The 27,135-nt window shown below is 38.6% G+C and overlaps 1 protein-coding gene across 5 annotated transcripts in view; it reads right to left on the bottom strand.

Moving 5' to 3' along the window:
- The window catches only part of HOOK3 (hook microtubule tethering protein 3), an 80,830-nt gene that overhangs the window by 49,547 nt on the left and 4,148 nt on the right, over positions 1-27,135 (bottom strand). For all 5 annotated transcript variants that reach the window (XM_027745219.2, XM_027745215.2, XM_027745218.2 and 2 more), the window contains exons 2-4: positions 18,390-18,475; positions 10,570-10,642; positions 1,796-1,846 (exon numbers count right to left, since the gene is read on the bottom strand). In XM_027745219.2, coding sequence (XP_027601020.1) covers positions 1,796-1,846; positions 10,570-10,642; positions 18,390-18,475 — 210 coding nt within the window. The remainder of the gene's footprint in view (positions 1-1,795; positions 1,847-10,569; positions 10,643-18,389; positions 18,476-27,135) is intronic.

Here is a 27,135-nt window from a genome sequence, read left to right on the forward strand (position 1 = left end):
CTGCTTGCCCTTTACGTGCAATACTTGAGAAAACAAGAAACTAGGTAAAGGTATTTAGAAAAAGTATGTAATGTATATGAAGACCACAAAGAAAACAAGGCACTCAGAAGTTTCTAGAGTTGGTTTTTGTGGGAGTGTTGTGGTTGAGTTTTTCTTGTTGTGTTTGGTGCTTTTTGTGTTGTGGAATTTTTTAAACAGTTTTCTCAAAGAATTAGTTTCAACACTGCTAAAAATATCTGTCTACTTTAAAGGACCCAGATTCATTCCTGTTGGAAAAAAAAAACAAACCTGAAAGAAATACGAAAATGGAGGATAGACTTTGCAGTAACTATTTTGAGATGAAAAAGAGCATTTAACCCTTTTTCAAAATGTTACGAAATACCTTTAAAAACTAAGTAAATATCTTTACAAAAAAATTTTAAAAATTTCAGTTCCAGAGGAGTAGAATTCTGCAGCAAGATTAGTGGGGCATAACAAAGCATGCGAGCTATAAATAGTTAACTTTGGCTTCTTGTTCTTCCATAGTATAATTGATAAAGACAGCAATGTAACATAGCTATTGAAAGACTGTCCTCCTGAACACAACACAAATTTCTGAATTCTGGAGAAGGGAAAATGTTAGCATATACATTTTTCAAAGTCTTTTAGCTACATCAGGTAAAATCCACATGCAATCACACCTATATTTTAGTACAAGGTGGCTCTAGGAGAAGGAATCAGATTGAGGAAAACATAAGCAGGATTCATAGTAGAATCCTGTCATCTCAACTATCACCACCAGCATCGCCTCCCTCAGCAGAAAAAAAAAAGAAACTAAACCAAATTCCAGTCAGACTTATAAATGTGCATTACCTTTGCAGAAGTTAGTCAGCTTGAAACAGCTCAGAACTTGCCTAGTAGTAAAGTTTTCACACCAGAGACTTAATCATCATATATACTAACCAGTCAAAAAGAAGCTTGCATCACTTTGTCTTAGTAATATTAATTTTCCATAACAAAACCCCAATGTTTCTTTTTGGTATTTCCAGTTATGACCAGCTTGCCTAACCACCGATTTTCAACATTTATTTCAACATGGACATCTAACCACTTGCTGAATGGCTCATAAGTCTAACTTTTTTTCTGAAAGACTTCAGTTTATTAACAAATAACTTAATCTCTGAAGTATTTATGAGAAGTTAATATTTTGAGACAAGCATAGATTTTGTGCTGCAGCCTGTACAGATCAATTTGCCTCAAAACATCACTGAAACTGAAAACATATTTCAGCTGAAGATTCACCACTGGAAAAAATACTGTATTCTGACTCCTCTGTAATGGTTAATTTCTGAGTTTTCTCAGAATAAGAGAAAATGCCACGGGGTGACTCCAATATTCCAGAATTAAAATATTTCATATAAAATCTTAATGTGGGGAGAGGCAAGAAACGCTTTACTCTCTCTCCTTACGAGAAAAATAAGGGAAAAGGTAGACTTTAACTGCAGAGGAGGAGGGGAAAAAACAAAAATCAAACACAGGTGCTGTTGAAGTCCATGACCAGAACATACTCAGTAAGGCCATCTAATGTTTGTATGACAGAATTTGCACATCAGGCTTCCCTGGGACCTCTGAGTAGTCAATAAAACAGGTGAGAAGTTTTAGAGAAGGCTAAGACTGGAGAACAGGCCATGAATCACTATCTATGCCAAGAAAACATCAGTACTTCACTTGTAGAATACAATTTATATTCAACCGGTTAACTAAAATATGTAACTATAAAGGTATGTAGATGTAGATTATTTAAAACCATTCTTACCTCATGATTGTAATCCAATATTCCTTTCAAAATTTTCTTCAGGTTGCTTACCTATTTGACAAGAAGGAGGAAATACAATAAATACAGGAGATAAATTACAGAGAAATGATCTTAAAGTAAGTAATCACAGAGGAATCACACAAAAGAAGCATATAATTACATAATCATGAAATTTATGCAATAGTCTCTTATGATCAGACTTCCAGACAGGATCAAAAATCTTTATTAATTGAAAGAATCCATTTCTATCTATGAAAAAGATCACATTGTCTTGGATAGGCTTTAGATCAAATTTTAAAGCACAAATTTTTTTTGAGCACTTGTTTATCTTAGGATTATCTTTGTATCCAGAAGTTGAAGCATTCTTTTCCTCCTTTCTTCTCTTGAAGTATCCTAGTAATCCACTCTCTGTAGAGGTAAACCTCTTCTTCCAAACCAAAACCAGCTATTGCTCAATATTCTCCTTTATTCCCAACCAATGTAAATTTAAATTGTTATCTTTCTCAATAATTATTCCTCTTAGTTCTTTCATTTTTATTCTTGTCATTCCCTCCCCACCCCCCTCTCAGTTCTTACAATTGAATGTCTGTCTTACAGTATCAAGGCAAAATTCACATTTCTCAGTGATGACTTCACTGCTATACAAAGGTAGCTTCTGTTCACTTGCATAACCAACAGCACCAGTTAAGTGTCTCCTGCTGTACAGAATCTATGCCACATTTCCCTAGTACTGAATACTGCTCCCTTTCCAAAAACCCATTTGCATCACGCCTCTGAGAATAAAGGGTGTGTTTAAAATTATAAAGATGCCCAGTGGGTCTCGTAGGTGAAATTTAGACCAAAAAAAAGCTGAAAGTTACTTTACTGAAAGTAACTTCAACAGATTACCACCAATTTATGGTCAAGTATTTAGGCAAAGAATTCAGATAATAGTAGGAGTGCACTGTTTCCTGGGATGGAGGAGCAGTTGAGGGAGCTGGGGTTGTTTAGCTTGGAGAAAAGGAAGCTTAGGGGTGACTTTATCACCTTCTGCAGCTACTTGAAAGGATGTTGTATCTAGGGAGTTTGTCAAGTTGTGCCAGGGCAGGTATAGATTGGGTATTAGGAAGCATATTTTCACCAAAAAGAGTTATCAAGCATCGGAATAGGCTGCCCAGGGAAGCGACTGAGTCACCATCCCTGGGGTGTGCAAAGAGGTGTGAATGAGATGCATAGATATGGTGCGTTGGGACATGGCTTATTGGTGGCCTTGGTAGGGTTGGGTTTATGGTTTGATTCTATGATCTTAAGGATCTTTTCTGGTCTAAATGATCCTATGACTCCATGAAGTCTAAACAGGATCTGCAGAGAATGAAAGTGATTGAAATAGGACTCACAAAGGTCTGCTGCTGACTGCAGTAGCCACAGCAGCAAACTGAAACTATAACGAAGGGAGAGCAAAACCTCTCAAGTTCCAACTGTCTTTGAAGCCCACAATAACTTTTAGACTCTTGATTGCATTCCAGAAATACTCAATTACGAGATTCTGTCCACTGACAGAAGTCATTTACCTTTCAAACGATATGATGAAGCACTGTTAGGAAACATGATACTGAAATCCAGGGACAAACTCAACACTTCAACACAGTCAACAGACAAAACGAGGTGATGAAAGCAAAATCCAAACTCAAGAAAGGAACAGACTACATACACACACTAAAAGATTTTTGCCATGAGATCCACAGTGATAACATCTGATTACCTTACTCCTATTAATCCGCTCCCCTTTGGAAAGAAGCACCAGAAACTGATCCCTTATTAAGATGTAAGAACATTTTTGTCTTCAAAATCACTGAATTTTAAGTGACGCAAGAAACAAAAACTCATTTGGACTTGAAAAGCGACACATCAAATACCCTGACAACCTAGAATGAGAACTGGAGATGCTACTTTATAGTAAGTATATAACAACATTTACTGTCCCTCCCATAACAGCATAATAATTAGTTTACACCCTCTACTCTGGAACATACACTTTTTCTGCACTACCCAGCATGTTTCTGTAAGAGCTACAACTATCTCTTAGCTATCTGCCCAAAAGCAACCACCACCACCACTCAAATGCAATGCACAATCATAACCAAAGTCTGCAACAGATTTAAGAATTTAAAGAAATTAAGAAATTTTATTTTTATGTCAAATCACCACAAAGAATACTGCGCTGATTGGAACATAATTTTCAAACTTGATTCATTGAAATCTTCCAGTTTGTAATTTACCTGAGTCTGCTGCAGAAAGAGCCACAGAAACGCAAAGGCCATGTTGCAGAATTTAAGTCCAGTTTACCGATGAGAACATTGTGAGGAACCTTGAACTTGAACATAATCCCAAAAAAATGAGAAACAAAAAGGAAAGTATCCACCTATGAAATACTTCATTTCCCCTTTCCTTGTAAGCATTTTTTAAGTAAAAGCCCTTAAACACAAAGAGTCATCTTCATCTATATAACCTTCATAAAGCTTAGAGTTGAGATACTGGAACAAAACCAATATTGATCAAAATCTGTCACAAAAACTAGCACACAGGGCAGAATCCTTGGAAAAAGAGAACAACAAACAAAATCAAAAAGAAATCTTGACTTTGCAATCCTATTTTATTCCACTGTCAACCAACAGTATTAGTAACTTGCTTTCAAGAATTAACTGTACCATCTTTATATCTGGCACGTAATCAGTCAACTGTGAGGGTAAAGCAGTTTCTTTATAGACTGACTTAAACTTAACAATGATTTTCAGTATTACTCAGAGGGCTCTCAGCTTTTTTTTTTAACTCATTTGCAGTGAATATACTTAGAATGGTTCTACTGCCACCAGCAGAGAATCATCACAGAGAAACTATCACCAATGTTTTGTACTTTGAGATTCAACTCAGCAGCTCCACTAACATTTCTGAGGTCATAGCACAAGGAAGGCAGACTGTAAGCAGCTGAATGAAAATGAACAGCCTGAGAAAGTGTAAAAGACAACCAATTAGATCGGAAATCTAAATCACAGCAGGTGATGGTTGCTCAGAATTACTTTTCTCTTTCTTAAGCACATGGGGAAAACCTAACTCTAGTTAATGAAGACCATTAAATTATGTAATGACAGAACACAATAGATAGAATTTCAAATATCAACCATGACTATTAAGTGCCATATCATCCTTTGGACATTAGCCCACGACTACATGGGATGGCTGTTTGCTTGCATCAGCAATGTGACTTCCTCCTTTTCCATACAAAGCACATACACTACCCTCCCAATCCCTTTTAACATCCATTCCCTGCATCCATACCTCTGTTGGAAAACACATGAAACTTCCTGGGGTAAAAAAAAGTCACAACTATGCTCAAAAGCTGTTGCAGCTCACAACAGATGGACCATTAGGTGTTTCTAGACAAATCTCTCTCCATTTTCAATCTCTTTTTCCATCTGCCCTTTCTGTTTTATTTCCCCAATCTCCTTTCACAAAGGGCGGGAGCTATTGCATCCACAAAGGCAACCTGCATGTTCTCAATCCTTCTTTGGACACTTAAATTTCACTAATATCCACAGCAGAGCTGTGTGAGTGTTCTCCATGTTCAATTATCACTACCCTCTCAGGCAGTAGCCATCTGGCTATAGTATAGTACTACATACTCAGCACACAGCTTTCAGTATGAGATTGACCCTTAGAACACAGCATTAACCCGATAAACTGACTGGAATGAATGCAGGGATGATGTGATCTGGCAACACCATTCAACCCAATGTTTGGTCTTTTTCTCTCCTATTTTTCTTTTATGAAATCCTTTTATGAAAACCTGTCATATGAAATCTCTATTTATTTAGTTACAATTTACTCTCTGTTTCCAACCTCAGGTCTGTCTAGATTTCTCTCTTTATGAATTTAGTTGTGTAACGAAGGGAAAGCCTGATGAAGTGGACAGCAGAAAATGCCCTTAAGCTTGTGATGGTTGACAAAAAGGGGACATGGGTTATCTAGCCTTTTGTTTTTTCTCCAACATTATAACAGCCAGCCCCCAATTTTGCATTATTCTTAGTATGACTGAAATCCTGTTTGTGCTGAAGACCCTGTGTGAATTGACTTTGTTTATTTCAGATCCTGAGTAACCTCTGGAAGTGTTGCTATGGCACACTCTCAAGCGTTTCAAGAATTCAGATATCTCATTAAGGTGCATTCTTCCCATCTGCACTTAAAAGGGGGGTGAGGGGTGAGAAGGGATAGGTGGGTGTGGGAGTGTGGGTGGGGAGGGAGCCTGTGCATGCATCGTTTGCATCGTTCCCACCACACACATTAGGTTTCTGACTTATACTGCATTTTGCAGAAGCATGTCTCATTGCTGATTACAGATTGAACTTAGAGAAAGACTATATCACTAGCTTTGGGGGCTATCCCCCTTCAGACTGTCTTCTACAGAAAGAAAATCCCCAAAAGAACATATACAGCCACATCCTTGACAAGGAAAGAAAAATTAAATGCGGGTCTGAACCACAGACAGCAGTCCCACGTGCAACTTATATTTGGAGATACTGTTGACTTAGGAATTAAGGATATATCAAAAGACAATTAAATATATCAGTCGCTAATTATCTTTGTGACAGAAATGAATGCTGGCTTACAATACACCTATAATCTCTGCTTATTGCTTGAAGAAAAAAAAACATTCACATGACAGGCTTCCACCCATAACAGATAAAAACCCTTTAAAAGGATGCTGATGAATAAGTGCTCCTTACCCTGCAAAAGAACAAGAAAGTAGTAGCAAAACAATGCTGTACACTGAAAACTAGCTTCCACTACTCCACCAGTCAAGCCAGCTTGTACTGTAGAAGAATTCAGAGCAAAAACAACTGTACTATTGCAGGGAGTCAAAATTAATTCTCAAAAATCATGTTTGTTTACTTAGATTGCAGCATTCATTGGTTATTCCATTTTGCAATATTATACCAAACAGGTATCACTCAAACTGTACTAGTTGCAGAAAGTCTAGTGGCTCCTGCTGTTTGAACGTGCTATTCAGACCTGGAACAAACACAGCTTGCTACTATATACATCAATAAAATTGTACTTTAAACTGATGCTGTAGTCTGAATGCCAAAGCAAAAAGTCCAGAAGTCAAAAATCAAGGAAATAATATATTTCCTTCCTTTCCCAAGCTTCCCACACTGAATAGAAGGGGAGGAAAAAAAGGGGTGACAATTTTATCCCATACCTCAGACAGTCAACAGTTTATTCTGTAATTGCCAAAACTGACATGTGTGTATCAAATCAATAACTTGTACCTTGGTTAAGGAATTTCATTCCTGGAAAATTTTAGCAACAGAATTCCTTTCTGTGCTGTCTTCCATTTTCAATAAAGGTTTTATGTTCAAGATGTCATCTTCTTCAGCATGAAATGCTAGGTCGTACACAATTTAAACTCTGACTATACTAAAGCATTCAGTTGTACATAATGAAAGAGATAATGGGTTTGCCTTTTATTTTTTTAACCATCATAAAATTGCAGATGACAAGTAAGTTTCTTTGTTGCCCAAAGGAAGACACAAACTGTTCTGCGTGCTGATGTATGCAACCCTGAAGAAGTAACACGTTTCTCTACTAAACACTGGTCAGCTGTAAAAACTAGAATGTTTGCTGAATGGTTCCTACTTTGCAAGTCCACTGAGTTCTAACATTTCCCTTTTTCTATCCTGTGCATTTCTCAATCTCTCAAGTCTGGCAACTTGCCCTGAAACCAAGAACATAAAAAGATCCTTGTGAATTTATCCATTTCTTTTAAACTGGTACAGCAACAGGAAAAATATTTTTAATGACCACATTATTGCAGTTATCAGAAAATGAACTGCTAAACAAAAAAAATAATGAAAGCTGAGCCATATATTCTTGTTATTCTCCATACAGGACAACACACAATTTAAAATTAATAATCACATCACCGATTACCTTCTCCCAGGTAACAAGTGACAGGACAGGACAGGACAAGAGGAAATAGCCTAATGTTGTGCCAGGGAATTTTGGATTAAATATTAGGAAAAAACTTTCATGGAAAGTGTTGTAGAACATTGGAACAGACAGCTCAGCCAAGTGGTGGAGTCACCATCCCTGGAAGTGTTCAAAAAATACGCAGATATTGCATTTGGGGACACATTGTAATGGTGAACATGGTAGTGGCACTAGGTTGACAGTTAGATTTGATCATAAATGTCTTTTCCAAGGCTTAATAAGTCTATGATTCTATCATTTTCTGAGTACTTCTATCAACAGTGATTAGGAGGGCTGTATCAGGCCTACACTTACCTCTGCAGGCTCTCCTAACCAGAGTTTCACAAAGCAGAACTACCTGCACGTTAAATTTTGGATTGTTTTTATATATGTTCCCCTCCCAGACTGGTTCCTTCACTGAGGGCTTGTACATGTGGTGATTATTATACCATATGGTGTCAGAGGCAGAGAGTGACTGTGTTCAGCAAAAGGAATATAATGCAGTCATTATCACGACTTGTGAGGCAGTGAGGTAATCCAGTTATCAATTCTCATGGCACTTCTTAAAACATGAAAGGAAATCTACAACATGGAGTCATTCAAGTATGCTGCCTACATGTTAAATCTAGTAACAAACACACGCCTAAAAGAAGGCTGCAGTGACGTGTGGGGGGGGTCAGTCTTCTCCCAATTAGCAAGTGACAGGACAAGAGGAAATGGCCTCAAGTTGTACAAGGGGAAGTTTAGATGGGCTATTAGGAAAAAATCCTTCACCAAAAAGGTTATGTAGCACTGGAGCAGCCTGCCCAAGGAAGTGGTGGAGCCACTGTCCTCGGAGGTATTTAGATGTGTAGATGTGCCACTTGGGGACATGGTTCAGTGGTGGACTTGGCAGTGCTGAGTTAACAGTTGGACTTGATGATCTTAAAAGTCTTTTCCAGCCTAAATGATTCTATGAATAGAAATGCACAGACTGAAGTGTTCCCACAAGCCAGACTATAAATGACTGATTGGTTGATAGACATCTACTAATAATGTTTACTCACATATAAAGAAGAACACTTGGCAAACTATAGGATTACTCTTCTGGTTAAAAAAATAAGAGTTAAAGTATCACACTTATGTCTTCTAGTATTCTTCATGAAAAGGGAAGTGCTGTACAAAAAGCTGGATTATACATCCTTTTTAAACAAAAAAATAATAAGTCTTTAGTTCTTGTTTACATAGGTACATGAAAAACAAGATGGAATGACATCAGAAAGAAACTGAAATTTGACCCGATGTTTTTCCACTGTCAGTCACATAAGGAAGTTACTAGATTGCTCAGCTTTTTTTTTTTTTTCACACCTGCTAAGCCTTGCATCTGCCAAATTGGTGGGAGACATAAAAAAATATTTATTCCTCAAGCTCCATATGACAGCTACAGAAGCTGCTGCTCTGCTTTCAATCAGCTGAAATGCTATTATAACAAACAGTTCTCAATTTGTTGTTCTCCGCATTTAACAGTGAAGACTTCAATATGAAATACTTAAAAAATTAATACTTAGAAAAAAACCCCAAAGAAATATTTTACAGAAAAGTAAAATCTTGTATCCAGCCGTTCACTTGCAATTCCATACACTTCTTTGGAAAGGTCATTTAAATTAACTGCTCTACATGCAGCAGAACTCAAAAGAGTTTTAAAGCTTTTTTAAGGATGATGTCCTTTATTCATCAGTCAGTCAATATATCCTCATCAATTTACCCACATTTTTGCTGGCAGCCCTACTAGACAAAACATTCTAAAGCATTCCAGACTTGCACACAGCTGGCCAGACAGCACAGACCATGCCGATAGGTCTACTGACTAAATCAAAACATACACAGCAGCAGCGTGCTCCATCTTTGTCTCAGGCAATTCAGCCAGTGATGCTGACAAGCCTGCAAGTACTAAAGCTTTTCACAGCTGTAGCCATTCCTGAGATGCTCAGAATGGTTTTTGGTAGCTGGAACACAGGAAACATGAACTAACAGCCAAACCATAACTGCTCTGTTCTCCCAACTAGTCAGGCTAAAAATGGAAATTCAGAAAGGTGCATAGATCACTCTCTGAACAAAAGTACTCAGAAACTACACTGCCATCTGCATGTACAACTGTGTTCTTTGGGTTCTAAAGCAAAATGTTCCTCAGTCATAGAACTGGAAACTTGATTGCCTTAAGGTTTGCAGAGAAAGTACTAGAATGCCAAGTGATACAAATGACCCAGCAAAAAGACTGTGGTGGAAAACCATGCTGAGTAGAAACACAGAAGAAACGCAACTTCCTCTCCTAAAGCTCAGCAGTTCCGCAGAACTGAAAAAGTAAAAGGAAGAAACACTTTGCCATTTTTCTTTAAATATATTGCTTATTATGCTCCTCTTTTTATGCAGCTGCTTCTCAGAGCTCCTTTTTTAAAGCTACTTTCACACTGTGCATTAAAAAGAAAAATCTTTCGTTCAACATCTGAAAAACAAGAGAGGTAATTGATGCATAAAATTTGTTTTAATATTTTCCTTTTAAATCATTGAAACCTATTTACAAGTTCAAAATGTCTTTTCTTTGCTAAACTGTGCAGTACTAAAACAACATAAGAAATTTAAAATCAAATAAGTGTAACTAAAACAGTTGAAAATTCAAAATTATGTACTATAAAGCAAGGTCCTAATCTGGAAATATGCCAGTGTTTAGGCACAATACTGTATTAAGAACTGAAATAGAAATTCGCAGACAAGCAAAGTAATTCAAATACCTTCAGCCTCCAATTATCTCCTACTTCTGTTTTGATTCTGTTCAGCCAATTTTCATCGAAGTAAGCAGGGTCTCTGAAACACAAAGAGTGTAGAGTATTCATTAAAAACAGGTTAGAGAAACTGTGAGTACACCTTAGTCATTAAGCCCCAATCTCAGGCTTGAGGTCATTTAAATGACTACCTCTTCTGTCTGACACGTTGCCTGAGTAGAGTAGTTCAGAATCCTATTACTACTCATTTTTCTAAGACCTTGCACCCTGTTGATGGCATAGCTTCATTTGTGTGCACTTGATCACTTACATCTCCAGCTACTTCAAGGCCACAGTGCCATGAAAATTGACTTACCATTTTCATGCTAAATAATGACTCTAAGAAGCAACATGGCTAAGCATAAACAATATCTCTCACAAGGAAAATTATATTTGGACTGACTGGACAGCTGATATTGCATACCCAATTTACAACAATAAGGGCATCAATAACAGCATCAGCTGTTAATTTCAGGGTTAGAACTAACTCACTTTACTCAGGAAGCCTCAGGAAAAGAAAACAGGCAGTTTTTCTCAGTTACTACTGTAAAAATAACACATGGATCAGCAAACACCTTTTACAGTCTTGATGGGAGTCATAGGCTACCTAAACCTTTATATATGTCATTAGACATACGTAAGGAAGGTCCCTGAGAATTAAATCTAAGCTCAGTGTGGCAGTCCTCTTCCACAGATCCTATTGGTTTTTTTACTTTTATGTATACAAATCTCATGGAAGCAGCCAAGGGTCCAGCAGCTCACAGGCAACCCATTCAAAATCATGCCCATATAACAGTTGTCAAAATAGCACCAAAAACTGCCCTTAGAGAATCTTCATACAGGTTACACAATAATTAGTTGCATACTGGAAAAACACTTTGCCAGGAATACAATAAGCAGATAAGCAACAGGTTGGGTATCAACACCAAGAAAATCCAGAGATCATTCTTTCCTTCAAATAAATCACCTGCCCTTATAATTTCATTTCTGTCTTCGAAAGTCCAATTAAAGTTCATGATTAATACCAACAGAAATGCTTTCTCTATATATCAAACTATTGGAAATCAAATCTGAAATAAAAGCTATTCCACAAGGATTTCTACACATACTTCTTAAAAGGGGCTTCTAGATGTTAGGTCATTCACAGTCCTTGCTGCAAACAAGTTTTCCTCTGCTAAATTTTTGGGAATCACGATTCAATCATATTCAGAATTTTTTAACTGCCTTAGTCTGCGTCATTAGAAAACAACAGTGTCATTCTTATGGTGTTTGAAAAAGCATCACCTAAGGAAATACAAAAAATGTGTGTTGAGAACTGCACAGCTAAACCTGCCATCTCATTTTGAAGAATCACTGCACTAAACAAGGGCAGTGGATGGAACATCACCATTACCAGGAGATGACTCGTTCATGAACCAAGTATTTTGAATTCAATAAGTTCCTGAGCCTAGATCCAAACTTAGACAATCTCTTGCACTGGATAACTTTTCAGGTTTAGAAAGGTATTTGTGTATCAGTTGATTACTGCCTAGTATCTGAATAGTACTGTAGATAATTGGGACTTTTCTTCAGAGCACTGTTGATAATGCTCTATCACTTCATGTGATGTTTTCAGCAGTGCTCATTTATACCATCTCCATCTTATTTTGTATGCAAATTTTCCTTTATTTAAGCAGTCATCTCTCCATATCACAGATGCCAAGAGACAGAAATACTCTTCTGAAGAAAACCAACCCACAGAGCATGTAGTATAACTCATGATTATTACTCATTTTGACAGTGGTACAGTAAACTGCTTCAAGAAACGTCTGTTTACAAAAAATTCCCTCCCCCAGCAATAATGTATTAGCATGGCTTTTGTGTTCTGCATGTGTCAAAACATACACAGTGTGCTGCAATGTATAATATATCAAATGAATAATTCATTAAGAGGACACGATGCACAGATGAAAATACATACCATCTCTTGCATTTACCAAGGCCAGTATGACACAGGAAGGGAGAATCAAAACAAGAGGGACACCTGGTACTAAACAGTCTCCAGAGTGAGATGAAAGGAAAATTTTAAAACATAGTATAAAACAGGAAATTATGCTGTTCTAGGGATACCAGTGGACAGTAAAAACATAAAGAACACCTGAGAAGGCTAAAAAAAAAAGAAAGAAAGAAAATAAGGATGCAACTCAGAAGCAAGCTATGGCACTTCTACCAGCATAAGCTACATGATTTTAGGTAGACAGTCTACTCATAGACAGTTTAAACATCTTTTGCTTCCAATCTTTCTCCTGGAATACAACAACACTCTGTAAAATAATCATCAACACTGATTATGTACAGGCATCTTATCTTACTGTATTTCATACCACTGCCAGTCAGGACCAATAACCTTCACATCTGAAAACAAACAAATAGTGAATCTTACAGAATAACACAAAAAAAAGTAAGCTAAAGCTTAGGTTGATTTTCCTCCTCCAAGACAATATAGTCAGCACTGGAGAATTTCATTCAATGGTACTTTAACCTGAAATTTGAAGATAAAGGTTTATGCTATAAAGAAATAAAATGTCCCTCAGGGATTTACCAATAACTTTATTAACAACTGAGACTGTAAGCAAAATGCTTGGTTACATAGAACACATTTCTGCCATTTTCTACCACATACTACATTAGAAGTGAAAAGCTTCTGAAGGGGTTAGTAATTTCTGCTGCAACCTTTTCTTCCTTTCTTGCAGCAGCTTTGTTACAAAGAATTCTGATATATTTGTTGTGATTGAATGGTCCTTACCTACAAATGGGTTGAATCCAAAAAATATTGAGAACTATGTACAAAAGAATTCAGAACAATGGAAGAAGCTTTTGGCCCCTTCTGAACACTTGGCACAAGGCACAGCTAGTTTTTATCAGCTGATGAATAAGCAATGTTCCTCCTTTTTAATTTTACTGACAATAAATCCTACAGTTCTTTATTGTGCACATTTTCTCTATGTCTAAAACAACAAATTCCCCAAACTAGGGGTCTCTCAAAAACTGTTCCTTACGATAAACTACTACCTCCTCTCCTCATAAGTACCAGTGAACTCTTCCTATTAAGGTAGAGGTTAAAAAAACCAGAAACAATACAGTTCACTTTCAAATTTTTAGGTTTTCCGGAACAAACATTATCCTCACTCTCCTATGGAAATACATCCAGATCACTGGACCACCCCAATATCTTTAAATTTTCATCACTGCTCTGCCTCACTTAATTTGATTTTTTCATTGACAATATTTTCTTAATTCCTAATGAACTTTTTTCTTTTTTTTTTAAATTCTCACCGGATATATTAATCTGTTATTTCAGCCTTTACCTAATTAACCTCTTAATACTAGTAGGCTCAAAGAACACATACTGATAAAGAGACTCAAATAGGAGGCAGCTATACTGAAAAACACCCAATTTCCAAGAAACATGAATTACAAAAATAGTACTTTACCCTCCTCAATGGAATAAAAGTAACAGCACTTCACTTTTGTGTCTGCAGCCAAGACAATAAACTTGCCCTTTGAAGATTACCTTTTTGACAGATTTTCATGTGAAAGACAAGTGTTCAAGTTTTCACTGCAAATGACAGGTTTGCAGTGATCTGGTGCTTTCAGGCTGTGAAAGCACCTTTCTTTGCTATTTAATGTCACTGCATGACTTTTTCAAATAACCTTAAGTCTTGCTCTTACACATTTCTCTACCTGCCAGTGCTCCTTACATAAAAAGAAGGGTAGACTACAAAAGCCTGCTCTAGACTTGCTTCAAATTGTTGAACATTCCCTAATTCCCTACACATTCTTCCTGTGGTATCTTTTCAAAGGAGCACAAAGAGGATTTCATTGGTAGGGTTGAATTTGTTTTTGTTTTAAAGAAGGAATACTTAAAATGGCTTTGTCAACATGCTCCTGATTAGTTTTCTATTCAGCAATACAAATGCTGATCCCTGTATCTGACCTATATTCCAATCTCTCACATCCAGGAAAACAGACAATGTTTGGCTATTCTGCAACCCTACTTCAAAAATCAATTAGACCAATCTGCTGTTAAACAATGTGTAATAAGAAGTGTATCTTCTACTCTTCTGGTTAAAAAAAAAAAAAGGCAGCAATAATACTTTCCCCCAAAGATTGTTCATATATTAACATACAGACTGAGGAATGAGAGGCTGGAAAGCAGTGCCACAGAAAGGGTCCTGGGGGTCCTGGTCATGGCAAGTTGAGTCTGAGTCAGCAGTGCCCTGGCAGCCAGGAGGGCCAACCCTGTCCTGGGGGCATCAGGCAAAGCATCACCAGCCAGGCCAGGGAGGGGATTGTCCTGCTCTGCTCTGACCTGGGGCGGCCTGACCTGGAATATTGTGGCAGTTTAGGGCACCACAATACAGGAAGGATATGAAGCTGTTAGAGAGTGTCCAAAGAAGGGCAATGAAGATGATGAAGGGTCTTGAGGGGAAGCCGTGTGAGGAGCAGCTGAGGGCACTTGGTGTGTTCAGCTGGAGAAGAGGAGACTGAGGGGAGAGCTCATTGCAGTTACAACTTCCTTGGGAGGGGAAGAGGAGGGGCAGGCACTGATCTCTTCTCTGTGGTGACCAGTGACAGGACCTGAGGGAATGGCCTGAGGTTCTGTCAGAGGAAGTTTAGGTTGGATATTAGAAAAAGGTTCTTCACCCAGAGAGTGGTTGGGCACTGAACAGGCTCCCCAGGGCAGTGGGCACAGCACCAAGGCTGACAGAGTTCAAGAAGCATTTGGATGATACTCTCAGGCACATGGTGTGACTCTTGGGGTATTCTTTCGGGCCATCATTTTTGGACTCGATGATCCCTGTGAGTCCCTTCCAACTCACCATATTCTGTGATTTCTCTTGTACAATCCAAGATCAGATTGCTGTTGCTCTTCAAAGTTTATCTCAACAAGAATTAAATCAAGATTTAGCAATATTTGTTGCTAAATTGCTGCATGAGATCCTCCGTATCCATTACACAAGTAAGCAAAATGTTAAATCTAAAACACAACTATTAGAAAGTAAGATAGTCAAACACTAATTTTGTCAGGTTCAAATCATTACCTAAGGCATAAAGAAAGAATTATAAATTGTTTAGGTGATCTTTACTATATAAACTGGGCAAAGTAAAGAATTTCTGTGTTCAGTGGCAGTACCGCAGTTGTCATAGGAAATATTTTAAAATCATGCTACAGAAATGCAATATTTGTATTTTACATCTGTTTTTGAAACATCACTTCATCAATTGAAAACACTATCTCAGAACCACATGCTTAAAAGTGTTGCTTTGAAATATCTGACTACATGGAGACTTCCTCTTGTCCCTCTTTTATCCTTCCTGTGAACTTCTCTCACCAGCAGTAAGGCTCCTGCTCCTGAGGATCTGAACCTACAGAACAGATTCAGTGTCCTCACAGCAGTTACAGTGTCAGGAGCTCTGTCAAACAAACCATCTGCGTCCACCAAACCTGAGCCGTGCTGCAACACAAGAGGGGAGTGGCAAGAGTTAGCACAATGGAGGACCCTGATCTTCTGACTAACACCATCTAAGAAGGGTTGCTGCTTGCTAGGGGTTTGAATTCCTGGCATTGTTGAAAGACTGCCAAAGCTTGTCCAGCTCTTACACAATTACTCTTCCTGCTCTTCCATCTTGGCACAAGCTGTACAGCTATGGAAACCTGGAAAGTACAGTGTGATTATGTGGCTTTCGAAGCTATGGCAAAGGCTCAACTGATGTTCTTCCCAGCTGCATCAGTTAGTGAGAGGGTTCTGAGGAACAGACACATCCTGCAGGTCAACAACCAGCTGTGAACTGGTGTTGGCAAGGTTTTAGTTTCGATGGCCACTGAATCATTTTGAGAATCAAGGACTGCTTTGAAGAGATAGGATCCACCTGACTGTGGTGGGCAAATGCATCTTCACCAACAGGCTGGCCAACCTGGTTAGACCAGTTTTGTAGAAGGAAAAATAGAGAAAGGAACATTTAGTGACAAAGTAGTGGACTCTGTTGAAAAACAAAGAATGTGGGACAATGTGAACAAGAGATACCTCACAGTCAACAAAACAGGGCTGGGTGAAGAGGGATCACCCCAAGCATATGCACATAAATGAGGAAAGGCCTACAGAAAAACACTCCAGGGAAAGCTTCATTCTTGGGACTCAGCAAGACTGGATGCTTACGTGGAGTGCTTGTGCACTAATGCATGCAGCATGGAGAACAAACAGGAAGAAACAGAGCTCTGCATGTAGTTACAAGGCCACAGTCTCACTGGGATCATGAAGACATGGTAGGATGGCTCCCATGACAAGGCTGCTGCCACGAATGCATACAGGCTCTTTAGGAAGAACAAGCTGAGAAGGCAGTGACAAGGGAGATGCCCTTCATGCGAGAGAGCAGTGGGAATGCATGAGCTCTGTCTTCAGATGGATATGAGCCAGCTAAGAAATTATGGGTCAGGATGATCAAGCAGACCAAGATAAGTCACACTGTTATATATTCCTGCTACAGATTGCCTGAGCAGGATAACATCATCCTGGACAAACTGATGAAGCACAACTTGGGTAAGTGCATAGCAAGGTGGGCTGAAAAATGGCTGAAATGCCAGGCTCAAAGGTTTATGAGCAGAAGCATGAAATCCAGCTGGAGCCCAGGCTATTAGCAGCCTACCCAAGGGGTTGATACCGTTAAATGTTTTTAATAGGGACCCAGATGATGGAACAGAGGGAAATTTGTCATACAGTGTAAAAACGGAAGGAGTGTTTGATACACCTGATAGTTGTGCTGCCATTTAGGAGGAATGTGACGAGCTGGAAAAACAGGCTGACAGAAACCTTACACATTTCACAAAGGTACATGCAAATAAACACCATACACCAGTATATGCTGGGGGCCAACTGGCTGGAAAGCAGCTTTGCAAACAAGAAGCTGGGTAGAAACCAAGCTGAAAACACTCCAGCAACATGTCCTTGTAGCCAAGAAGGCCAACGACAACCTGGGCTGTGTTGGGAAGATCATTGGCAGCAGGCCAAGGGAGGCACTACTCAGGTCTGGTAAGACTACATCTGAAGTGTTGCATCCTGGGTTCTCCAGTATGAGAGGGACCTGGACATACAAAGAAGTTCAGCAAAGGGCAAATAAGATGATTAACAGACTGCAGGATCTGTCATACAAGGTGAGACTGAGTGAGCTGTTCTGTTTTTTTAGCCTCAAGAAGAGAAGGCTCAGTAGGATCTTACCAATCCTGTGTATAAATAGCCTGATGGCTCCTTCTTTATACCGTCACATAATCTCAGTGGTGTCCAGTGAACAGGCAAGAGGTAGTGGAAACAAACTGAAAGACAAGTACTTCCAACTGTGCATCACTAAACTGACAGTTCCATTCAGTTTATCACAGAAGTTTTATTGCATGAAACTAATTCTAACATCACTGACTGCAGTTTCAAGCAATGATCAGGGCCAGTTACCTCAGCTTGCACTGGTTTCAACTTTAAGTGTGAATCTGTAAGTTTTGTTTTAATCCAACTTATTTTCACTAAGTTCACCTCGAATAAACATCTCCCTAAAACAAAGCTTTTTTTTTTCATTTAAGCTAGTTATCTGAAAACTACAGAGAAAAATCACATTAGTCATGTTCCAGTTTCAAGTACCATCTAAGCATAGGAAAAGCCACATCCTTATGGAATACCAGCCAAGACTGAACTAAAACACATGTAAATACAGAAAAATGTACGAATAATAAAACTTAGTTCATTAAGTAAACAATTCCTTACATTTTTTGAAGGACCTGGGCCATCACAACCCCACTCGTTAAATCTTCCACGGTCTGGCATGGTGCCTCAACATTAAATGTCTGGATCTGTGGTAAAAAGGAAAAGGTTATTTTCTTTTACTTGAATGTCAAAGAATTTTCAAAAGTTTAAAAAAATTCTAGCAGTAGCAAACAGAACAGATTAAACTCCACAAGTGCATTTAGTGTACATGTTAGGTTTAAAAAGCTTTATATTTAACAGCATTCAAAGAAAAGAACAGGGCTTAGCATCCTTGCTTTCACAATAAACTTTGCTGCAAATAACAGTACTACATTCTCCAAAAGGCTAATTTTCCACCACATTTTCTACTTTGAAAAGTCACTGGACCATGCAAGTATTTCCAGAGCATACATTCAAAAAAATCCACTGTCTCAATTAACATATGTAAGAAACTCGGTTTTTAGAAGTAACGCTGATCACACAAATTGTTCATCAGCTTCCCACAACCAGAAGATCAAACGCAGAGTGACGTATTCCAAACTTAATTATTCCCTACTATCAGACGGAAGAGAAGAACCAAGTGCTGCTACACTCTAATGGGTCTATGCACTACTAGTGTTCTGAATACTTCAGGGTGTTTTATCAACACTGTGACAGGCACTACAGTCCACAAAGCAAAGCTCTTTTCTTCCTTCCTCTCTTGGTGAGAAGAAGAGTCTATCTGCTTCAGCACAATCTTTTTAATGGGTCTACATTATTTCGAATGAACATTAATTTTAAATGACGTGGATGAGTGCTGTGAAAATAACGTTGATGACGTTATTTGGAGGGTATCTGCCTAATGCTCTCTGCTACTATCCTTCTCCTAGGAGAAGCCTGGGTTTATTTGTAGAAAGGAGTGCTCATATGCACCACAGACAAGACATGCTACAAGAGCTCTTACAGCTTCAGAGTACATAAATAAATACGTCAACCAATTTTTTTCTGAACATAATGTACAACCATTCCTGTTTTAGTGGCATTTGAAACAGTAATACTGGTCAGAGTCATTTCCCAATAAATACCCTTTATGTATGTGTCTTACAATAAAAGGCAACTCATGTAACAGCGGAAAATTTTGCAGGTCCTTCTCTGAAGAGAAGGCCCTCAAAAAAACCAAGAGCACAACAGTCAGATTCTCACAATACCTTCGGAACGTCATGTTAGCACGCCAGCAATGCCACTTAACATTTATTTGGAGAACAGGCACCTAGGTGAATGTTCCTTTCTTTCCTTTACTCTGGAAGAAAAAAACCCTAGCATTCAATTAGGAAAAAATCCAGCAATGATATCCATGAAGAGCCAAAGAAAAGAGTCCCCAGAGTATGTTTGCTGATCAAGTTCAGCTGTGACCAATGAATAGTCACAAATGATGTCCATGTTCAAAAGCACAAGGATTCATGTGCCATTGAGAATACTAATGTTTTTCATAGTTAGATGACAAAGAACAGAAAGAAAGGTTGAAACTAACATGACTTGTTTCTTCACATACACTTAAATTTCGTAACAAGTGTATTTTATTTGCTTGTATATTTCAACTGTGTCAAATTTATGCTGCAAAGCATTTATTCAAATCTTTAAAAAAGAACTGTATCCTTTTCATATCCTTCAGAGATTATCCTTCAGAGATATGATAGTAACAAGTTCTCTTCAAAAACTCTTCCATAAAACATCTTTACAAATTTATGTCAAAGTTAAACTCCTATACCATTCTCAGATAGTTCTACAGTATCCTGAAGTGCTCTAAGAAACAGCAGAGTTCATTTTCTAGAAGGGACAAAATGATAAGAATGTGGCAATGCAGAAGCAGAGTCCAGCCATGGAGACAAATAAGCAAATTTTTGTGTGCATGTGGGTGTGAGTCCCTCTGAACAGCTATTCAGTAACACCTGTTAAAACAGTGCTCTTCCTCTGCATTGTGATTTGTTTCCTTCTGGGAGACTTCTCTCTCTTCCTGCTGGAACTGCTCCTCTGCTCCTAAATCCTGAGTGCTTTGCAATAGGGTCCCCATCGTTAGTTGCACAAAGCTGTCAATTAATTCCCATTCCCTGACAGGATTCTTGGGTATTTTTCCCCAGTATCGCTATATGGAGCCCCGACATCATGTGTGTGGGCCCACATGAACCTCATGAGGTTCAACAAGGCCATGTGCACGGTGATGCAGCTGGGTCAGGGCAACCCCTGTTATCAGCACAGGCTGGGGGATGCATGGATCGAGAGCAGACCTGCAGAGAAGGACTTGGGGGTGCTGGTGGGTGAGAGGCTGGACATGACCCATCAACGTGCCAACCATATCCTGGTTGGTTCATCAAAAGAACTCTGAGCAGCATGTCAAGGGAGGTGATTCTCCCCCTCTACTCTACTCTCATGAAACCTTACCACCCTTAGCACAAGAAAGACATGGACCTGTTGGAGCAGGTCCTGAGGAGAGTGACAAAACTGCTCAGAGGATTTTCCTCCTAGGAGGAAAAGGCTGAGAGAGTCAGGGTTGTTCAGCCTGGAGTGGAGAAGGCTCCAGGGATCCCTCACTGTGGCCTTTCAGTACTTAAAGGAAAGGTGGGGACAGACTTTTTAATAGGGCCTGTAGAGACAGGACAAGGGATAATGGTTTTAAACCGAAAGAGCGTAGACCCAGGCTAGATATAAGGAAGAATTATTTTATGATGAGGGTGGTGAAACACTAAAGCAGGTTGCTCAGAGAGGTGGTAGATGAGCCTTCCCTGGTAAGGCTGGATTGGGCTCTGAGCAACCTGATCTAGTTCATTAGGCCCCTACTCAAGGCAAGGGGGATTGGACTATTTGACTTTTAAGTCCCCTACTACACAAACTAATCTATGATTTTATAAGAAAAAACTCTTGGAAAATAAAAGGGAGGAAAAAAACCCAACCACTTGGCTCAATCACTACCTCTAATAGGCCTTCACACCTTTTCATCAACTAAGGGTTCTTTTATTTAATTTTATTAGATATTAATCCAGATCTCTGATCTACACAGACACAAACTTGAGTATTTTTATACAAACCTTAAAAGAAGGAGTAGCAAGTAACTCTTTGAATGCAAAGGTAGTTATCACCAGGGACTAAATAATTGCTTCAGGAAGAGACAATACCTTAGAAAAATCTGAGTTACAGTTCCCAATTACATATATGACTAATAAGGATTTGTTATCTACTAGGGATAGGATGCAAAAATGTATTTCATGAAAATACATTTGATATGAAGGTCAGAGAACCGGATAAACACTCAGTTGTCAAAGACAGTAGGAGAAAACTGGGATAAAACTTGTGATGGGGAATCCAGCATTCCCCGAAACTTCAGGGGAAGAAAAAGTAAAAACCAAACAAAGCAACCTCCTTCTACATCAAAGAAAAAAAAAAATTCTCCTTTCTCTTCTCAACACTAAGAGATAATGAAAGACCTGCTCTTTGCACAGTGATTATATACACTGTTTGGTTTTTATCACTGATGCAGTTGCATAATAAACCTTCTAAGTATTCTTTTGAAATAATACCTGAAATCACTTTTAGTGGTTCTTAGCAGATAAAACACTGTGTGACTGGTTACCTTATGCACAAACACAACAAACGGTAACACCCAGTTTCCAACTAGTTATTTATCAGAGTGGTGGTGGGTTTTTTCCAATTATTAAATTGTTCTTATCTAAACCTGCAAGGCTTACCTTTTCTTTGCAATTCTCCTCCCAACTGGCCCAGGAGCAGGGGGGGAAAAAGAGAGCACCCCTATGATACTTAATTGCCAGCCATGGCTAAACCATGTCAACGACAGTTTAGAATTATTTATCCACTATTTTCCTATGGGTTTGGAACTGACTATGCAAGCTTAGAGTTAGCTGCCATGTAGAGCCTAGAATAATACTGTGTCATCACAGAAGGTACAGATCACACATATAAGACAGGGAGAAGCGGGTGTGAAAGGAGACAAGAAAGGAACCAGCCTCACTGGGTTGGATGCGTAACACAGACCATTAGCAAAAACACTTGAAAGAGTAAACTGGCAGAGAAGATAAAGGAGGGTTGGATACTTCTGTCTTTGTACAGTTACCCCATATTACCTACAAGATCTGCAACAACCTCATTAAAACAAATTTTACTCAGCTTCAATACCTGGAGGAAACCAGAACATAAATTCTTTCCACAATGGCAAGCTAATTATGTTCTTCACACACAGTTGTCCTTCAGATGCTGAATTCTTGTATTAAGACACACCTTTCAAATGAGAATTTGACTCCTATCCTATAACCAGATCCCGTGCTTCTAGATAACTTTGATCCTTGTTCACCCATTTTTCTCCTCATAGTTGGTAGCACTGCTATCTTCTGCTTGAATAGTCATGGCATAAGCTATTTTTTCATGCTTTCCAAGACAACAGCAGACTGTATGAGACAAACAATGGGGAAATAGATTTCTAATAAGCAACAGTTTCATTCCAGGATTTGAATTTCTGGATAGTTCCACTGATTTTTTTAGGTTTTCAGACTTCTATTATTAAAACCTCAAGAGATACTTTGCAATCCAGCTGTAATGGTAGGCACTCAATTAGCCAAGCAGTGAAATGGCAAGGTTATTACATTACTGGCCAGGCAAGGGATACTTTTGGGGGAAGGACTTGAATGCTAATTTTTTATTAATTTCCTTCTCATTTTATGTATACTGTGTTTAACCCCAAATATCTAAACTGGTCAAACCTATGAAAGACCTCAACCAAAACACTTCATTCTAAGTGCAGATTTTCAAAAGATTAAATATTTCCCTTGCAGAAACACAGTGCAGAAAGCAGAAGATACACCTTGACTAAAGGTTACTTACTAAAGGACTTGGGAGATGAGACAGCCATGACAGTGTAAGCCAGTTGCTACTGCACTACCTTGGCATTGCCACTAAATTGCTGCTAACTGGAGTGTTCAAGTATGACAAATCATTACGATACAATGAACAGAGTCTCAAAGTCTGAATGGTATTTGGTTTAACCGTTTCAGAAACATTCATGAGAAGACAAGCTAACCTACCAACCCCTGGGGTAAAAATGAATATATTCCTTTGAGAGCCAGAGGAGCCAACTGACGAAAAAGAATTCTACACAGCACTTGTAATGAAGATAGAATGAAAATATAATACATAATAAGAAGGCCTAACAGAGCACCATAAACCAACAGTTCTTTCCAAGCTTCCACCTATTTCATCATGTTTTATTTGAAAGAAGTATTTACCAATTGATGATTTCTCTTCTTTTCTCAAAATACAAGCTACTAATAAAGTGCAAAATTGCCAAACATTACCTCAATGCCCCTGCATTTGTAGGATACAAACATTCACCCTCCACCAAGCACCAATGAATTTTAGAAAGCCCCAGAAGAGCCTTTTAAGACTAGGAACATCTTCTCATGGAAAAAAGAAAAAAAAAAAAAAATCACAAATGGTAGGGTTTACGGGAACCACCGTAAACTCTGCCAATCAGAGCACAAAAATTTCCATCTCTACTACCCAGAGATGACAAAATAACACACTTAAAATTATGTAACATTAAACATGGGAGCAGCATATCTTCTGTCTTCAATATTCTCACTCACAGAAACCTAGATGATAATCTAACAAATAGAGTTGGGATGAATGAAGTTTCACCAAAGGAGGATAATGAAACTGTCCTCTAAAAGTAGGTGTTCAATGCAAATAGCAGAACAGTGCTCAATGAACAGAAGAGCGAAATTCTTTTTATTCTGAATGAAGACTGCTAGACTACTAGAAACCTGCATAGCACCAGGCAAATGTGCCCAAAATGATCCATACTAAAATAAACAACAGGCTGCAGGGCAGAGCTTCTATGTGATGGCATAAGCCCAAGTAAAGTCCATTAAATTCTTGGCTAGTGGCAAGACAGAGGAACTTTCCAAATTTATACATGTTTCTAATATTACTTAAACAACAACAACACACCAACAAAAAAAACCAAAAAAAAATAAAGTGAACATAAGTGACACTTTTCCCTTTGCACCTTCTTGCAGTTATAATACAGAAGAGAAATCCTGTCTCTATTGACAGGTGAAATAAAGAACCCAAAGGCACAGAAGATGAATCCCAAAGCACTAAGTTCTACTTAAATATCATCTGTACAAACTTCCTGATCAGTGTGGAAACACAGGCTCTCATAGGATCACAAGAGTAAGAAAGATTTAGCAGCTAAAAGATAGGATTCAGATGTCTCCCAGAGAGAGCTGGCACTAAGTTTTCATCAGGATAAGAAATTTCAGACTTAACAGATTCTAGAACTGGTAACACAAATGTATAGCACAGCACTAAAACCAGCATATCTTGCAGTTCAAGTCTTCTCCTTTTACTTATTTATATTTTAACAAACATTTTCCTGAACTTCATGGAGACTGTGCAGGTAAGCAGAACAAGATTTTTCAGACCAAATTCCATGATTCCTTAAAGAAGGCATTAGCCACCATGTAAAAAGGCAGCCATCTTTTGACATAGTCCATAAAATAAAACCATCTAAACCGTGCCAGAGTGATCAAGTCCTGCTGTTTGTGTTCTGTTATTTGTTTTTTCCCTAGCCACAAAAAGTGTGGTCGAATTAATAAAAATTAAAAAAAACCCTAACAAAGAAATAAAAAACTCCCCATAACGTCTGTTGCAGTTGATCACACACTTTCTTCTACTTATTCTTATATTGAAGTAAAACTATGGATACCTTGCTGCCATGGCAAAAAAGTTCACTCAAAGGTTTATCTTATGTAATCCTGGAATGTAGAAAAGGCTGTAACTCATTTACTGCTTTGCAACTCTGCAATGAATAAAACACAGATGCTCATTTCCCAGATCTATTGTCCCCAAGACATAAATCATATGGGCCATAAATATGCATTTGTTGTTTAGTTTAAATAACTTAGCTACTCTGAAAGATTTAGCTCCAAATAGTCAACAGGACTTCCACAGAGGATACAAAGCACTTCACTTTCAGTGTAGTATACAGTTGCAAAGAGGCTTGCAGCTAAACAGCATGAAAGAGCCTTAAGAATTCAAGGGCTGAAGCACATTATTACCAGATTCACAATGCATCTTCTTGTGCAATACTTGCTCCACTACCTGCACCACTCAAAAACATTTCCTGTGTGCCCCCTTTGAAAAGTTCCCATCCCTTTGTGGCCCCAGCTAGTCCACTGAAACACAACTCCAGCTTTGTCTTCATTCAGAAGCTTTTGCCTGCCACAGGCAGGACTGGAGTGCTGGCCCGACTCCCCCGCCTTTAACCGTAGAGAGTTTTTCCCTCCACCTTCTCCTCTTTTCCATGTTGTCTCTTTGTTCCCTGCCCTGAATTGGAAGTATTAAGTAACTCACAGGAATGACTTTAGTCACGTATGGCAAAGTAAGGGAACAAGAAAAACAACACATGCATACTCTGCAGGGCGGGAAACCACTACCAGCAGTTTGGGGAAGGAGTTAATCCCTTTCCCTTTCCTGTGTGGCAGGACCTACCAGCCTGTTGGCAACAAAAGCCACAAGGACATTACTACCCTCTTCCCCTCACTTCCAGCCACACATTCCTGCCTTAACCTTGTGCTAGTGTAGTTTGTCGTGTGGCAAATAACCTCGTTGTTTGTTTGTTTTTTTTAATTAATCACTAGGACTTGCAAATTAAATTGATTAAACAACCCCAGACTTAGGCTCTGAAGCTAGAGGCACTTAGCCAACCAAATCTAGGCAAGTCTTTCTAAATAATCTCAGTACTTAAGAGTCAGGCGAGAAAGCAGAGAGCAGCAAGGGCAGGGGAGAGGCCCAAGACTCAACTTGCAAGTCTGATTTGCTTTATAGGTCAAACACATCGCAGCAAAAATTTCTGATGGTCAAGGAAGAAAAAAATAACAGAACATTATCTTACAGTTCCAGGGCCTCAAAAAATGGCCTCACAGTTAACACAGACAATTGTGCATAATTCACAGTTTGACTTCATCTCTCTGAAATAACTGCTTAAGTATTTCAGAAAAGATAGAAACAGATTTCTCTCTGCACCTCCCACCTCAAGATTAACAAGATAACAGAAAAGTTGTTTCCTTTACACTGTTTAAGGTTCACAGTTCCTAGCAGCAAAGTCTGTTTCTTCTCTAGGCAACCCCTCACCAAAAAATGAGGGGGCAGAACTGGGAGCTGAAATTGAGCACATACTAAATCATAGCTAAATGTTTATTTCTCCAGAGAACTTGCAATTGCTATAAATGTATCACCATACAGAACAGCTCTTCAGAAAGCAGAAAATTGAAAAAAGGCAGAATTTGGGACAAGGCCCCAAAGAATGAAAAACTAACACTGTGTCAAAATGCATATAACAAAAAAATACCTGCAGGTCCAAATTCTGTCTCCAGTCTTCCTTTCTCTTGCTGCCTTTTAAAAGATGGGGGAATAGGGAGCAACACATGCAAACTTTATCTTAATTATCTTTAATTATTGTATTCATATGTTAGCAGCCTCCTATCACTTGCTTTACAATGTAATCTTGAAGAGAAGTGCCTCTGCTTTTGCTTGACCTCTTGGCAATAGGTTAAAAAAATCCCTATAACCTAACAATGGTGCTAGACACTCCAGCTCCTTCAAGCACAGCAAATGTTACACTCAGAATATCACTGTCTCAGACAGCTATCCCTTTAAAGGGTGGAGCAATAAATTCTTTACCATATCAGTGAGAGGTCATAAAAAATAAAAAAAGGTTGCT

This window comes from Pipra filicauda, unplaced genomic scaffold (assembly GCF_003945595.2).
Source record: "Pipra filicauda isolate LSUMZ 115617 unplaced genomic scaffold, ASM394559v2 scaffold163_size1657671_pilon, whole genome shotgun sequence".
Lineage (NCBI taxonomy): Eukaryota > Metazoa > Chordata > Aves > Passeriformes > Pipridae > Pipra > Pipra filicauda.